At 42.2% G+C, this 15,331-nt stretch overlaps 1 protein-coding gene across 3 annotated transcripts; it reads right to left on the bottom strand.

Moving 5' to 3' along the window:
- Positions 1–7: 7 nt before the first annotated feature.
- On the bottom strand, positions 8–14,558 carry gpsm2 (G protein signaling modulator 2). Of its 3 annotated transcripts, XM_056293136.1 has the most exons (16): positions 14,406–14,551; positions 13,940–13,978; positions 11,603–11,976; positions 9,088–9,309; positions 8,869–9,004; positions 8,610–8,749; positions 8,364–8,487; positions 8,086–8,201; positions 7,426–7,581; positions 6,951–7,059; positions 6,410–6,539; positions 6,225–6,301; positions 5,862–6,050; positions 5,500–5,659; positions 5,221–5,408; positions 8–2,608 (listed from the first exon to the last, which is right to left on the bottom strand). In XM_056293136.1, the coding sequence occupies exons 3-16, from the start codon at positions 11,665–11,667 to the stop codon at positions 2,432–2,434; spliced, it is 1,989 nt and encodes a 662-aa protein (XP_056149111.1). In that variant the 5' UTR covers positions 11,668–11,976; positions 13,940–13,978; positions 14,406–14,551; the 3' UTR covers positions 8–2,431. The 3 variants fall into 3 exon arrangements, with proteins under 3 accessions (XP_056149111.1, XP_056149112.1, XP_056149113.1); XM_056293137.1 differs by lacking the exon at positions 11,603–11,976 and having other exon boundaries at positions 14,406–14,549; XM_056293138.1 differs by lacking the exons at positions 11,603–11,976; positions 13,940–13,978 and having other exon boundaries at positions 14,406–14,558.
- Between the last annotated feature and the right edge of the window lie 773 nt (positions 14,559–15,331).

Here is a 15,331-nt window from a genome sequence, read left to right as displayed (position 1 = left end):
ACACACACACACACACACACACACACACACACAAGCATACACACAGCACAGACCGTTACTATGCCAGTAAAAATCTTTTAATCCAAATCTTAAAAAAAAAACCCGACAAAGTCCCTTAAAAAAAAACAATCACAAAAAGACACTAGTTCACTGACACACGCAACACTTTCACCATACACCTGACCACATGCTTACAACTCCTGAAACTCAGTCACATGCAAACACACAGACATACTGGTGATACATGCTGTCCTTCCTCTCGGTAGGGAACCAAATGGATACAAACCCGTGATGCATTTTTGCGGGTCTGTCAGCATTGCGATTGTACTTTTTATTTTTTTACAACACATCTCATGGCGGTGGTTTTCTCAAAGGGTTTGGAAGGACACCGCTATTTGGACATTCATCAGCACTCCTCTTTATCCCTTAATCCTGTTGTTGGCATCCTGCATTTTATCACCCCCCCCCCATACTCACCAATTACTGTTACTATATTTACATCTTTTGAGAAGGTAAATGAGGATAGATGCTTTACTGTGCATTGTTCATGATGGTGCCTTCCTTTTAGTTCTCAGTTTCCACTGATTAATAAGGGGGGAAAAAGACTACAAAAATCATTTTCAGAGATCAAATTTTGTTACTACATTCCACATTTTTTTGCACAGTGTTTTCTTATAGCTGGTATTATGCTGCTACTGTTTCGGAGGATAACGTGGATCAATTCATGTTGTGAAATATAGATGTAATTTTCAATGCATTGGCGTATCAGGGGCTGTGTCCGAGATGTGAGAAGGTTAAATCTTCGGAATGCTAAGCTATTACTAAGTCAGCTGTTATTACTACTACTCTTTGAGATGTATGCCAGTCTAACGATATTGTGCCCATTGCATTGCTAGATTTCAGCTTTGTACATATAGGACAAAAAAGTGTAAATCTGCTCGTGCATTTGTTTTAAAAATGTAAAATCAATGTTTTGCTCTGAAACCAGTGACATCGTCTCGCACTGGTTTGCTTGCATTAGAGAAGAACAACTAGTTTTCATGGCATCAAAGGGAATTAATTCTACATGTTCTGTTTTGGGGTTAGCGCCACAGAGTCGAGATAAGGATTTTTTCACCGTGCAAACACTCTTGTCTTCTGCTATACTAATCTCAGTACAGTAGGTGGCAGCCTTGGCCTATAAGGGTATCTTTTTATGCACAAAGTAATATAGGGAGAAGCATGGAATTGCTTTGCTATTTATTATTGACCAGTATTTTGGGCATCATATTCCTTTCTTTTTTTTTTCAGTTAAGTTAGCACTTTGTCTTTGATACTGATTTACTTACCATGATGTGTATTTAAGTTTTATATTCTGTTCTTTGTCATATTAATGTATAAGTGTATCACTTTAACAGAAAAAGGCCAAACTAACAGATGTATTTATTTCTCATGTTTTTAATGTATATAGTCATTCCTTGGTCATTTAAATGGTAGTGGCTCCTGAATTTACCCTATCGTTCTTTTAAGTGATTAATTTAATGATAGCTTATGGAATTTCTGGTACAGTACCTAAATAAAAGCATCCTTTACTGCAGACTACAGCGTGGCTATTTTTGGGACTGTGAGAAGACACGAGTTTGCTTCTGTAGTTTAAAAAAAAATGAAACACTCTTAAAGGACGCTTTTATTCCTCTGATCTCAAATTATTTAGTACAAATGAGCATCAGATGTAATAAATTGGTTAAATTTGTTCTTTTATCACTATGGTTAGTCTGAAATGACCATTATAAAAAAATACCTTCACCTGACCTGGGTAACTAAATTAAAGAAAAACCTTACATACAAAACAAAATACACAGAAACAAAGCTGTACCCTTGTTGTGTTCAGACTGATTCAAACACACCATTGTATGTCTAGAGACAAAAGTATTAAATTGGCTGGACGGCAATTAACAGAACCAGAAAGCTCAATTAAAAAAAGAATTACAATAAATAAAGACATAACTGCTGTTGTGCATCTGAGGATACACGTTTGAGGGATGAAATTCAGAAGGAGTAAATCATTTACAAAGATGCATCATACTACTCAAGGTTTCTTGTCATGTTTGTGTTGTGCAAATCCAGTTGTAGTCCAATGACCAAATACACTGAATCACACTGAGAATCCAAGAGTTTTTCCCTACTGTATATTACATCTAATGGCAGTGCTTTGGATTGTCCATAAAGACAAATACAGACAAGCGCAAAGCTTGCTTTGCCCACGTCCAGCAGCAGTTAATGAAGTATTTGCTGGTAACTGACCATCTGGTGGTACAGAGTCCATGTCCGCTACATCGTCATTTAAAAGAAAATAAGAGGTTTTTGCCTCTAGGTGTTTGGTTCACCTGTGAAGTGCCTCTTCTCTGGGTATTTCCTGCACACCGTGGAAGCCCTAACTCCAAAGCACGACTCAATTGGAGCTGGGCTTGGCGGTCGAGCTCACCGCAGAGGGGAGGGTGACGCGCTGCTCGTCCATTCGCTTGGCCTGTGAGCGCATAATGAGGCTAAAGAAGTCCTCGTCTGGTACAGTGGGCCCACGGGCCGGTGGAGGAGGAGGGGCACAGCGCTGATCATCGAGCCTAGAACCCTGGGTGCAGACACGGGGAAGAAGGTGGAAGAAAGGGTTGTCACAAATAAAACTTTTATGATGAAGGGGTGAGTCATTTGTTAGAGTGCACATCTCCAAACCCCTCTAACTTAGCTGTTTAGCTACAACAGAGCTTCCAAGCTTGAAACTCAACGTAGATCTCTACCCGCCCCCCCCCCAGCTCCAAAAAAGACTAAACTAAATCTTCAATTACATCATGAACTAAATCTTGTTCGAAATATCCAACTTGGAGCCATTCTTAAACTGTGGCATGTAATGACCCCAGACATATATAAAATGTAGATAAAATTTCAAGAATAGTACTCAGGCATGCAAACCGGTTAAGGGTGAAAAGAGTGAGAAGGGTGTAGGGGTGGAACTCTCTAGGCACCTCATGATTCGATTCCAGTGGCTACGATGCGATTATCAAACAATTCTCGATGCATCAACATTTTTGATTTCTATACATGACTTGTTTTTTTTCTCACAGTGTGTCTACTGGCTACTTGTAATGGTCTGTAATTAAAACAGATGAATTTACTACCACTATCTTTTATTAACAAACAGAAGAGATGTGTCAACTGAAAGGTCACATTTCCCAGCATTGTAAAGAACCACCAATTAAAGAAACATAAAAAAACAATGTAGAATTCTGTACAAGCTCTCATACAAAACTAACGCTTTCTCTGGAATATGTGGTAAAACAATAAATACTGGAGAAAATAAAAATAATGGGCCACAATTAAATCATGGAAAAAGTGCGCAGTTACGGTGGCATAAGATTCTGTAGCAACAGATGTCCACGCATCGCATGTTATTGCCATCCTACCGCTTTCCTCAATGACTCCATGACTTTGGTTTTGGTTTGGTTGTAGAGTGTGGGTATCGCTGTGCCGGTGAAAAAACGTCGAGATGGGACGTTGTATCTCGGCTCCAAAGTGTGCAGCATAGCGCGAAAGCCCTGGTTCTCAATGATTGAGTAGGGACAAAAATCATTTGCAATAAAAGTTGTGCTCGACTCTGTGATTCACTTCACCCTTTCCGAGTACGTTGGAAGCTTGTTCACTTGTTCTCTGGTTGGCAGCAACTACAACCGGCTGTTTTTCCCCCAACTGCGGGTGGAAATGTGAAATATGGTTTCTCATGTCTGTTGTCTTCCCAAAATATTTTATCTTAGTTAGACACAACTTGCATAGTGTGGCTTTTGTCCGGGTCCCTTTTCCCTTCAACCTCATGGAAGCCAAAATGCTTCCATACGCTGGCTTTTAAGCCAGAGGGCGCCGGTCGGACTGTATCCAACTTCGGTTGCTCACGCTCAGCCATCCTCACCAAAACTGAAGAAGTAGCCTAGCTTAGAACGTAAACACGACGCACATGTTTAATGTCCGTTACGTTTCACCATCCCGTTGGTTCAGCGTACAGCCCCGTCAAGAACTGAGCTTTAATTTCCGATTATTGAGTTTTCTGCATCGAGACAATCTTTTATGAGAGAATCTCGATGCATCTAAGAATCGATTTTTCCCCCCACCCGTAGAAAGATGTATGAGTAGAGAAAAACACAGACCCGCTAGGGGGGTCTGGGGGTATACTCCTCCAAAGGGTTTTTTTCTTTTAAATAAGATATAAAATGCTAATTTCTGACGTCTTTTAGGATTACTCTGGTGCTGGTAACAAGCTAACAGAATTCCAAGATTGAGCTTGAGCAAAAAAGTACAAAGCATTAAGTTATTAAGTACAAATGTACCTTTACATATGATATGTGAACATTTACACACAACTAATTAGAATTACTTTCAAAATTATTACTCTCCGCTCTGTGCTAGAAACCATGTTAAAATGTGAAAAGAAAAATTACAAATGTGAATATGAAAGAGTATCCTATGCTTTAGGACTGGGGGGGGGGGCTAGAGGGGTCTTGTCATTTTTTCTTCTTGGCCTGGACCAGTGTCTTAGGGGCCCACTTTTGCTGTTCTGCTGTATGCCTCAGCCTTGCACTCTTCTCTTCAACCATCTGCCTTTTGTTCTCCTGAGCACTACCAGATGGTTGGCAGCCATACTTGCTCTGCTGCCGTTGCTTTTCTAGCAGACTCTGCTGCCGTTGGCATTTGTCAGTGGTTCCTGCTCACCGGATGTTCTTACAGAGTGTGCAGTCCACCTCCCCATACCTGACATTCTCCCTTAACAATGTTAGCTAGCTGGCTATTAATTCTTATTTCCTCCAATTTGATCTCTTACATCAGGCTTTCTGACTGGCAGATTGACGCCTTCTCCATAGTTTCATGGCTGGCATGTGCCACTGTGGCAACTTGGTTTCAGCTTTTTCCACACAAACCGATGGTCTGGACTGTACTGTGACTTTTGTTGACAGTCGATGCACGTGCATCCAAACATGCATCCACAGCACCAGATGTTCACGCACCATTCTCTTTCTATGGAAGTCACTTTGAGTAGGCAGGTTCTCGCCCCCCCGCCCCCCAAATATTTTGGATTCAAAATGGCGAATTTTGCCAAAAGGTGACAAGTTTGCGTGCCTGAATACTATGATGATGGAGCCATTGAGACTTACTGAATATGGGCTGCTGAACGTGGTGCCAAATAAAAGCACAACTGACCTGGCATTTGACAAGCATGTCAAAGAAATTGTCATCAGGCTCGGCGTTGTCTGCACTGGCCATCAGGTGACTGAGCACTGCCTGGCTGCTGCGCTGAAGTCTGAGGCCTGGCAAACTGCCCCCAGCCCCAGATGACTCCTCAAGCTGCCGGCCCTGGGCTCCCGAGACATTTGCAGACTCCAACGCAGCTATGGCCCAAATGGGGAGGAAGTACAGTGTGAAAATGTGAACCTGTGTTGTGGGGTTGGTAAAAGTTTTTGTGCGTTTGTATGTACTCACATTTTCTGATGGCTCTGGGAGGTGTTTCTGGTCGACTGTTAATTGACAACCTGCTCCCTTTTTCTTGTATAGAACAGCGCTGGTCATCCATACGGTTGCTTTGGAAACGGCTAAGCAGGTCGAAGAAGCCCTCATCACCGAGCATGTCAGGATTGACTCGCTAACAGAGGAAAGAAAAAAAGACCAAAGTGAAAAAACGTGCGACTGGACACACAACAAATGAAAAGGAAGGGGGTTAAGAAACAACAACAGAGATAGTGTACTAATTCCACAAACTGCACATTACATACAAAACTGGATAAGTTGATAGTAGGATTTAGGCAAGTCTACCACATCAGTTCAAATCTCTCTGTCCTGCTTACCTTCTGTGGTCCCTGTGCAGGGGTTTGGGTGGCGTCCAAGGTGTTGCTAGTGTCCTGGAGGACTTTACTGGAGCCCCCAGCCTTGTGCTTCTTCCCTCGCAGACGGCTGATTAAGAACAGTTTGGAGGAGGTCTTAGCCAGGGAAGGCTTGGACTGTTTGGTCAGGATGTCACTGTTCCACTTCTGACCCTACCCAACACATGAGACCCCCAAATTAATACGACACAGACCATGAGGGAGGGGGGAAAGTAGACGATGATTCAGTCATTGCAGAGGACAGGACCGTGTGATTTTTGAGCAGTGTTGAGCAGAATGCTCGTGAATTTGCATGCAAGCTTCACGCGCAGGGAGTTCAGGTCTTACGTTCATCTTATCTGGAGTGAGTTTCATCAGCTCCAGGTTTTCCATGCTGTGCCTCCTGCTCATTCTGGGCCTTGCTCCTGAAACACATGGAAATACAACCACCATTGCCACTTTGAAGTACATGCCACGCTTCTGAAACGCTAATGAAAACCAAGAGGGGTGTGTGATTTGTGCAGCGTGTATACCGTGCAGGTTGTAGTCTATGTCCTTGATCTCTGACAGAGTGGAGTTATTAGTGCTGTAGCTCAGGCCCAGGACCATCTGTAGGTCAGACACATTCATACGAGCGGTCAGCTCCCCACTCCTGTCTCCAGTCTGAAGGAGGGGGGAAAAAAACAAAAACAGATAGAGGTTCACTTTTTACCCCCACCTTTTCTGTTGTGGACTTCACTGCAAATCAGGATGATACAAATGCAAACCAGAGAAGGTTGTTTAAAGAGGTCAAATGTTCAGATGACCAAAACAAATTGAAATTCCAAATTAATATCAAATCAAAATATATGAACATGCACTGTAATCATGTATACAATTGTAACATCCTATGTGATCTAATCTGCGCCTGAAATGCTTGTAAACTGCACAAGCCAACTAGGAAATTCCAAAAACAGCACACTCCAAGTATTGGTTTTAAATCACTGCATATTTTCTTCAATGTGCCAGTAGTCAGACAATAGAATGAGTTAATTTTTACTGAAAGCAGCAAATTTAGTTCAGTTCTTTATGTACCTCTCTTGAGATCTCCAGGTGTTTCTCTGCAAAATGCATGGCCTGATCATGGTTCCCCAGTGCAGTGTGAGCATTCCCGAGACTCCAACATGCACGGCCTTCCCCAATCCTTCAGTAGATACACATCCAGTTGTATATACAAGGTGTAGTTAGATTATAGGAAACATCTGTAAAAGACTTCCTGCATTGGTTCTGCTGAACATTAGCACAGATTTGGTTCACTAATCTTCCAAAAGTAAAAGGACAGTGGCAGGCATGGATAACAATGATTTTGAACAATTAGATTTTTCCGGGATTCAGATTTTTGTTAAGGGCACTCCCAAACTGGGAAACATTGCTTCCATCATGAGAGAAAAGCCGCTTAGATTGAAAATGATAGATATTAAGAAGAAAGTGGTTGATATGAAGGGTTTTAATAACATTGTTTCTATTGAGTAATTAGACTTTTTATATTTGTGTGTGTACATATGCATACCTATCATTGAGGTCTTGTGCTATGATGAGGTGTTTGAGGTGGTAGTCTATGGCTCTCTCATAGTCTTGGAGAAGCGTGTAGGTGTTGCCTAGACTGTAGCAGGCCTGTGCCTCCACTGCCCGGTCCTTCAACTGCCGTGCCAGCTGTAGGGTCCTCCTGTTAAACAAGCAAAGGATCAGCTTCTGAAAACTGCCTTCAGGCCTCGACATTGTTTAGTTCTACTTTCTCACAAGATGAGCATAAATTAAAAATGTTTTCATGAGTACATATCTTATCCAATATAGGCAACAAAGAAAGGTTCTTGTTATTTTGTAAGCTTTGGAGGAAATTTTACAGTTATCACAGCAATGTTTTAAAGAGCCCACATCGATGCTGAGCATTTACTTAAAGGAATAGTGACATTTTTACTGATCCCACATTGCACTGACTGTTTGTAAGCCCTCTTGACAGTGAGATGAGTTCTCCAATTTGGGATTTGAGAGCTGTTGTGGTTGCCATGTCTAATAAAACCAAGCCCTATGAGACTCCTTGCTATGTTAAATACTGCAGATGGACACTTAAGATTCCTCTATTATTGTCCCAGCTGGACTGTGAGGTAGGGACGAGAAACTTCATTACCAGAAGCAGATTCCTAGGCTGGGCCATAACGGGCTGGCTTACTTGTAATGCTCAGCTGCCACATTGAATTCCCCAAGAAAGATATAGGCGTTCCCCAAGTTGCAGTAAGCCCGTCTTTCTGCCGAGCGGTCGCCAAATTCCTTGGCTATAAGTAAGCGCTGAGGAAAGAAAAGGAAACACACACGCATTTTGTCATTACTCTCATTTACTTACTGGTGATTCTTATTCAGTTGTACATTTATCTGTTTCAGTGGATGTAAATAGGAGTTTAATCTTAAAGAAAGGACTTTTTATTGAAGTTTTTCAGCGTTACACTATACCTGTTCATGGGAAGCCACGGCTTTGCGAAAGTTTCCCAGCAAATAGTGCGTGTTGCCCAGGTTACCGTAGGTTCGGCCCTGGGCAGCCTGATCTCCAAGTTCCTTCACTATAACCAAGTTTGCCCTGGTAAACAGAGAAACAATCAGATGACCATACCTCAACTTGTTCTGTGGTATATATGTAGCTAAGTAGAGCGAGTAACTATGAAACATGCTTACTCACTAACACCACACACAGCTACTTACTCATAGTACTCAGCTGCCTTTTTAAGTGCTATCATGACCTCCTCGGGGAAGTCTCCGGGCTCAGCTCCGCTCCAGCATATACTTTTACCTTTGGCATGGTACACATTTCCAAAGTTATACAGCGCTCTTGCCTGACCCACCTAAAACATATACAGGGGAAAGATGTCACCACGTAATATCAATGAGCCCTGAAACTAAACACAAACTACAGAACAAAGAGTCTGTAATTTGCTTGTATATCGTGTTGCTGCTGCCTCACCTTGTCCTCGATGTCCCTTGCGATGTCCAAGTGCCTCTGGCAGCAAATCACAGCCTCATCAAACCGCCCCAGCACCTTCAATGTGTTGCCAAGGTTTCCACTGGCTTTAGCCTCGCCAAGCAGGTCCCCAATTGTCCTAGGTGAGATATGTGTGAATACGGTAAAAAGAGTGAAAATCTGTGTTAACAAGGATATTTACATCCTTTTTGTTAGGCTTACCTTGTCAAGGTCAGGTCATGGTGATGGAACTCCAGAGCCTTGGCGTAGTCATGTAGGTGGAAATAGGCATTTCCCAGTTGGCTGTAGATGGCACTCAGCACCTGAAGGTCCTCTGTACCCACTTGGATTGCTGCCTCAAAGAAGGACACACCAGCTTGGTAGTCACCCACCTTACAGAGCCGCTCGCCCTCCAGGGCCAGCTCTAGGCAGGACGCCTCCATCCTGCCGCAGAAAAACACAGAGCTCTGATAATAACACAAATTACCTCAGTCAAAGTATAAAGCACAAAGCCAAACATCAAGGCTGAGCTTTGCTATGTGATCTGGCTGAGTAAGTGATCAATTAATTTATTCCATTATCGAGTAGTTTCCAAGTAGAAAATAAAGTAAGAAATTGAAGTTACAGAGTTCTGGAAGAAACAGAGCCCTCGACTGTAATCTACAGGCAAGTGACTAGACTTCACATAAAACCCAGTATCAGAATGTTTCTCGAAGGGAAGCTGTCAGCAGGGTATGCCGTTTCGTTACTTCCTCCAAGTTCCAGAGAACAATGGCCCTGTAATCAGAGGTTGTTTGTTATGGTGGGCCTCCCTTCCTTATGACATGGCTTCAACAGTACTATGGGCTCCCTGGACTTTTTAAGAGAAACTTAGACCAAGTAAAGATGTTGTGAAACACTAATGTTTATTCTCCCCGTTTGCTTCAATCATATTTGAATATGATTCATTATGAGAAATCAGTAATAGTGGTAGTTGACTATTAAGTGTTGATTATTCATGGAAACCACAGAGCAGCTTTTGCTCATAGGGTTGAAATTGAGACTAAACTGTGGCATGCCTAGGTCCGACCAAAGGGTTGTCCACAATGGCAGGTGGATTATGTGATTAATTGCAGATTAAGCAGGACATCTGTGCACAGCAACAATTGTTACAGTCAATACCAACTCTTGGTTCTGGAGCAAAATTATCCAATATTATGCTGGGGATGAGATTAGCTCACACAGAGTCATTCAGTTTGTTGACGTCAAGCTTTTCTGTGCCTGCCCATGATTTTGTCTGGAAGCTCTCAAAGAATACTGACGCATAGAGACTCACAAAGCCAGGATTTAATTTAGGAAACCTCCCCCCTAAGTAACAGGATACATAATCCACATTGCGCCACTAAAAATCACACATACAAATTACCTTCAACAAGGTAAGATTATTTCTTCATTGTTTTTTGGAAAGGGGCAAACATGGAATTTAAACAGTAAACGTTCTTTTAAACAGCAGGTTTTGGGCTTAAATAAGAATATGGCACTTCTTGTTTGCTACAAAGTAAAAACACGCTACAAAAACACTTGAACTAATACTAGCCTACCTGTAGGCTTTTCGTCTCTTACAACAACAACAACAGCACATGGCACATCTCAGAGGCATCTACAGAGGCTTCCACTGGGAGGTAAAAATTCCAGGCAGCAGCTCCTTTTCTGTCTCTGAAGCATTGAGCGATAGACTCAGACCCAACCTACTAGCCTATACTGAAAGAAGGTAACAAGTTTTCCATCAAACATATAAAAAATAAAAAAATAAAAAGAAAGGCTCCTTGACTGTGTGACCACCAAACCTGAGTTCAGTTTACGTCACAGAGACATTTTTAATATTGACAAGCTTTCAAGGTGAGACAAGTGATATTGACATGGTATTAACGCCAACCATAAGGTAGCTAGGAATTTCTCGGATCAGCGTTTTCTCAGCTTATCTGCTTGTCTTTCTCTCAAGCTCTCCCTTCTGATCTGGTCACCTGAGATTTCCGGAGTAGGACGTTCACCCTGCAGATTACAGAGCTGGCCAATTTAAAGAGCTTTATTAGACATACCAGGGACATGTGGATAGTGTAATTCAGTCTAATGATGTAAATGAAATTAACTGAAACTGTCCAACGTGCTCCATCCACAGGGGTAGAAAATTCATTCCATCAGGCAGATGTCGATTCAAAGAGCATGGATAATTTTAAAACAAAGCAACTGTGGCAAAACAAAGCGAGCATCAATTAATTTTTCATGGGCCGGTTAAATATTGATGCTGGCCGGAGCAGTTTTTTTCCTGTGTCTCGCAGATCACACCTGCCGCCACTGCTCTTTACCTGGGCAAGTGGAGGCAGCTGGCTGGCCTCTGTTGTAATCACTCACCTGCCTTTGGTCAACAAAGTCCCAGGAAGCATAAAAAAGGAAACTCCCACTCATGCTCAACTCTCTCATTTACCTTGAGGCTTTAATTGTCAAGTCCAAAATCCAAATTACTCATACTGCCATCATTTCATCAATGTGTCTGCACTAAGTGGAAATGTATGATCCCATCTTGTGTAATAGACCTTAAAACCAATGGAAATAAACACCCTCAAAGTTTTTTTCCTCATTAATCCATGTCATTGACAGTTCTATGTAAAATGATACCAAAAAAAAAGAAGAGGCAAAAAGCTAGGTTAACCTCTGCATAACCATATCTCAGATGAGAGATGACTCGAGAGATGCCTACCTGTAGCGGACATGAAAGGACTGCTCCTCAGCTCGCATGCTAACCATTGAACCACCGGCATCCATAGAGGTGCATAATATGAGGGAAAAGCCCAGTCTATATCCAGAAAAAATGACTGCGTTCAAAAACAAAAAACTAACAAGGTCAAAAAATTGTTCTTTGGCTGAGGGGAGGCGAGCAAGTGGAAGAATGCCAAACTAAAAGTTGCCTTTTCCTGCAAAGTTTTTGTTTGTCGCTCTGTTGAATGGAGATGAGGGACTGTAACCCCATGAGTGTAGCACAGAGCTGCAGAGTCTTGAGTGTCAGTCCACAGGGCTGCGTTCGTTTAATGTACGATTTGCGTCACTGCCCTGCGATCGCTCCTCAGCAGCCCTCTGTGAAGAGAACACAAGATGCTGTGTGTGAAGCCTCATTCTGGCCACACGATGCCATAGCAACACCAACCAAACAGCAGCGTGAGCAATCAGGGCAGGCAGAGTGAGCATGGGACAGAATGGATGGATGGGGGTCAATCATATGCAAGCTGTCAGTCTAAGGCAGTGACTCAATTTATCTTGGGGGGGGGGTGCTCTATTGAAAGCTAAGTGAGCTAATGCCTTGGGATTGTAGCATGAGCATGCAGATACAGGGAAGAGATATTTCCAGTGAATGTGCATGCAAACCCCAATTTAATGCCAAGTGAAAACAGCCAGCAAACAACTGTTGCATTTTTGTTGATTGTTACACGTTTCAATTAGTTTATTGTTGCCTGGCCCATGAGACAGACCTATCTTGATATATCCACCAGGCGCAAGGACAGAGATAAGCAAACTAAAACTGATGCCTCATTCCCACATGAGGTCATACTAACCACCCCTACTTGCTTCCCAAGTAAACATTGCACACACAGTGGAGAAAAAGCAGAACACAATATCTGCCAATTCGGTTAAATCTTTAGACTCAATATCAACTGAAAAATACAGGAGCATATAAATGCAGAGAACAATACGCAAAAGTGTATGTTAATTTAAAAACCCTCTTAGCAGGATTAACTGATTTTGGGCACACCTTTTAAGACATAAGGGGTCAGTCTAACTTGTAAATCAAATTAGCTAACGTTTCATTGCAGATTCCACTGTAGCTGGGGATGAAAAGCCCTACATAGAGGCAATCCTCACAAGTCTGAAATTGTTTTCTAGGTGTGCAAAGCACTTTCGGCTCACCATCAAAATTACAGCTAAAAAAAAGTCTTCATAATAAGAACGAGAATAACAAGAGCTGCACTAAATCCTAAACACACGTAACAACCAACACAGAAACAACAACAATAACAAAAATTCTAGACACACGTAACAACCAACACAGAAACAACAATAACAAAAATCAAGACTGAGATGTGTATACTGGGGCACCTTTATAATTTTGGCAGAAGAAAAAAACTTGGGCCTTGTTAATAACAGCCTTTCCCATTCAAGTGAAATAAAGGTTTTCACATTTTCACTTAGCGTTATCTAGGACTTTTAGCAATAACATGAGGACCTAAGAGAGCCTGTCAGTTCACAACTGGGAAGACGCTACACCTACAGAGAAGTAGCTCAGACCTCCAAGTCAAGAGCCAAGATACCTATAACGTATGTGCTTATTATCATGCCTGACTCTGAAATCTAACAGATACTTTGTTGAGAGGCTAGCTTGCCATTGAGTCTTGTATTTTGTCAAGTTCCACAAACCCTGTTGAAACAAACAAACCAGTATCCCAACCTTAAGTCAACATGTTTGTAAGTGTCCATATTTTAATCCCGTTCAAAGAAAAGGGAAAAAAAAGTCATCCACTTCTTAAGTTAACAACTGTTTTGCAAAGCCTGTTTTTCCTGCTGCTGGATAAATGTGAACTACCATAATCCAAACCAAAGGCTTTGGGAGTCTGTGCAGTACATGTCCATACATACGTTTATAATTAACAATCAATGTCTGCCAGTGTTCAGGCAGCCTTTTCCAGTATTATGTGCCAAATGGGTGTGTGTATGAGAGCTTTTCACAAAGCAGCAGTATGCATGTAGAAGTGGTTACAACGGATAAGTGAGCCATGACGAAGGCTGTGGCAAAGGAAATAAGAGGTTGTCTTTTAATGGCAGCTTCACATGAGGGGGCTGTTTCAGTCACAAACAGGACATGATTTCATCTTTAAATACATGGGAGATGTTATCTATTTTGTTCGTGTCCGCAGCCCATTGATCCACAATAGTGACCACAAGCTCTGAGAACCAAAGCAAACGTGGAAACAACTGGCGTTACAGAAGGAAACCAGCAAGCCCCACACCTCAAAAAAAGGACAAGTGAAAATGTAAAAGTACTAACCGGTATCTTTTCTGAACAGGGACAGGAAATCTGGGAAGCCTGCAGGGAAAGAGTCATGATAACGATTGCATCAACTACCCCCGAGAAATTGGTGTTGCAATACCAGACATGTCTATCCACCAGTCAAGGGAAACTATTTTGCTGTCAAACATCCCCTTAATTCTGATTAGGCCCTGATTGAGACGACCCAAACCCAAAGATGGCCAATCATAACGATCAGACAGTGGTCTCATCAATTTCATATCATTCTTCATTTGCGTTAAATTGGCCTGACAGAACAGACTGTTACGCACGCTTGTGTTCCTATTTGAGGTTCCAATTAAAGTTGTAGACTGGTCATTTATTTTAATTGGGAGTTTGCCACACGTAACACACAACACCATTTACGCTGATTTACGGCGGGCTAACTTCGTTAACTCTGCTAACCTGCGCTAGCTAATGACGTTAGCTTAGCTGCTCAACTTACGTTAGTTGATCCAGGTCGGACAATGGTGGATTCTCTTCTCTTTCTTTTCGATGGAAAAAAATAACCCCGTTATAATTCAATAGCTAGGCGTGTGTATACACATTATTTTATCACTACGAAAATACTGCATTATCGTAGTATTTTTTTCCGCTATTGAAACTTTAAATTTGATTTCGATGAGGAGCGAAGAAAAAAAAACACAAAAAAAACTTGTGCCCGCAGTCAGTGTTTTCAGACAAGTAGCCAATCAGAGGGACGCATTCAAAGATAGCCACGCCCAATTAAAAGTGATTGGGCCAATAGATTTGAATAGAATGGCGAGTAACACGCTGTTATTATTCAGCATGGCAGTTACCCTTATCACACACGGACTTCTGAAATTATGAAACCTTTTGCTTTCAAAGTGAATCGCACAAACTAAATAAAACTGCGTGCAGATGTGCAGTACTTGCACACGCCGTAGTCATCCGTCGCATTCGAGAGAAGTGACGCCGTCAAGGTGACCGTTCTGATCAGATTCTGCAGCGAAACCGGAGCTGAGCTTTAACTGCCACGCGACTGAAAAGAGGCTAGTTAGCGATTTAAACGACAAGCTGCACTAAAACCAGACCCACGCGTGGACTTTTTCCAAACGTGTTCGCTGTCACTTGCAAGCCAGTTGAAATTTCAGTCGTTACAGGACAGACGGGGAGGCTTCTTCGAGGTTTCCCCTGCAACGAAACACCTCCGCCGGGTAGAGCAACAGCAGACACATAACGCCCCGGTCTGTATTATTGATGAGGTCCCGCAAGCTGTAAACCTGCCCACGACGCAACGTAACTAACGCAAGAGAGATCATGAAATTGCAAGATTATGCCAGAAGCCAGGGGTGTAGATTTGTAGTTAGGTTGTGGAAGTGCTCTTAACTGATATCCGGCCGCTGAAGA

Source organism: Lampris incognitus, chromosome 14 (assembly GCF_029633865.1).
Source record: "Lampris incognitus isolate fLamInc1 chromosome 14, fLamInc1.hap2, whole genome shotgun sequence".
NCBI classification, from domain to species: Eukaryota; Metazoa; Chordata; class Actinopteri; order Lampriformes; family Lampridae; genus Lampris; species Lampris incognitus.
The sequence above is the reverse complement of the archived record's forward strand: the minus strand, read 5'-3'. Positions and strand labels throughout refer to the sequence as shown.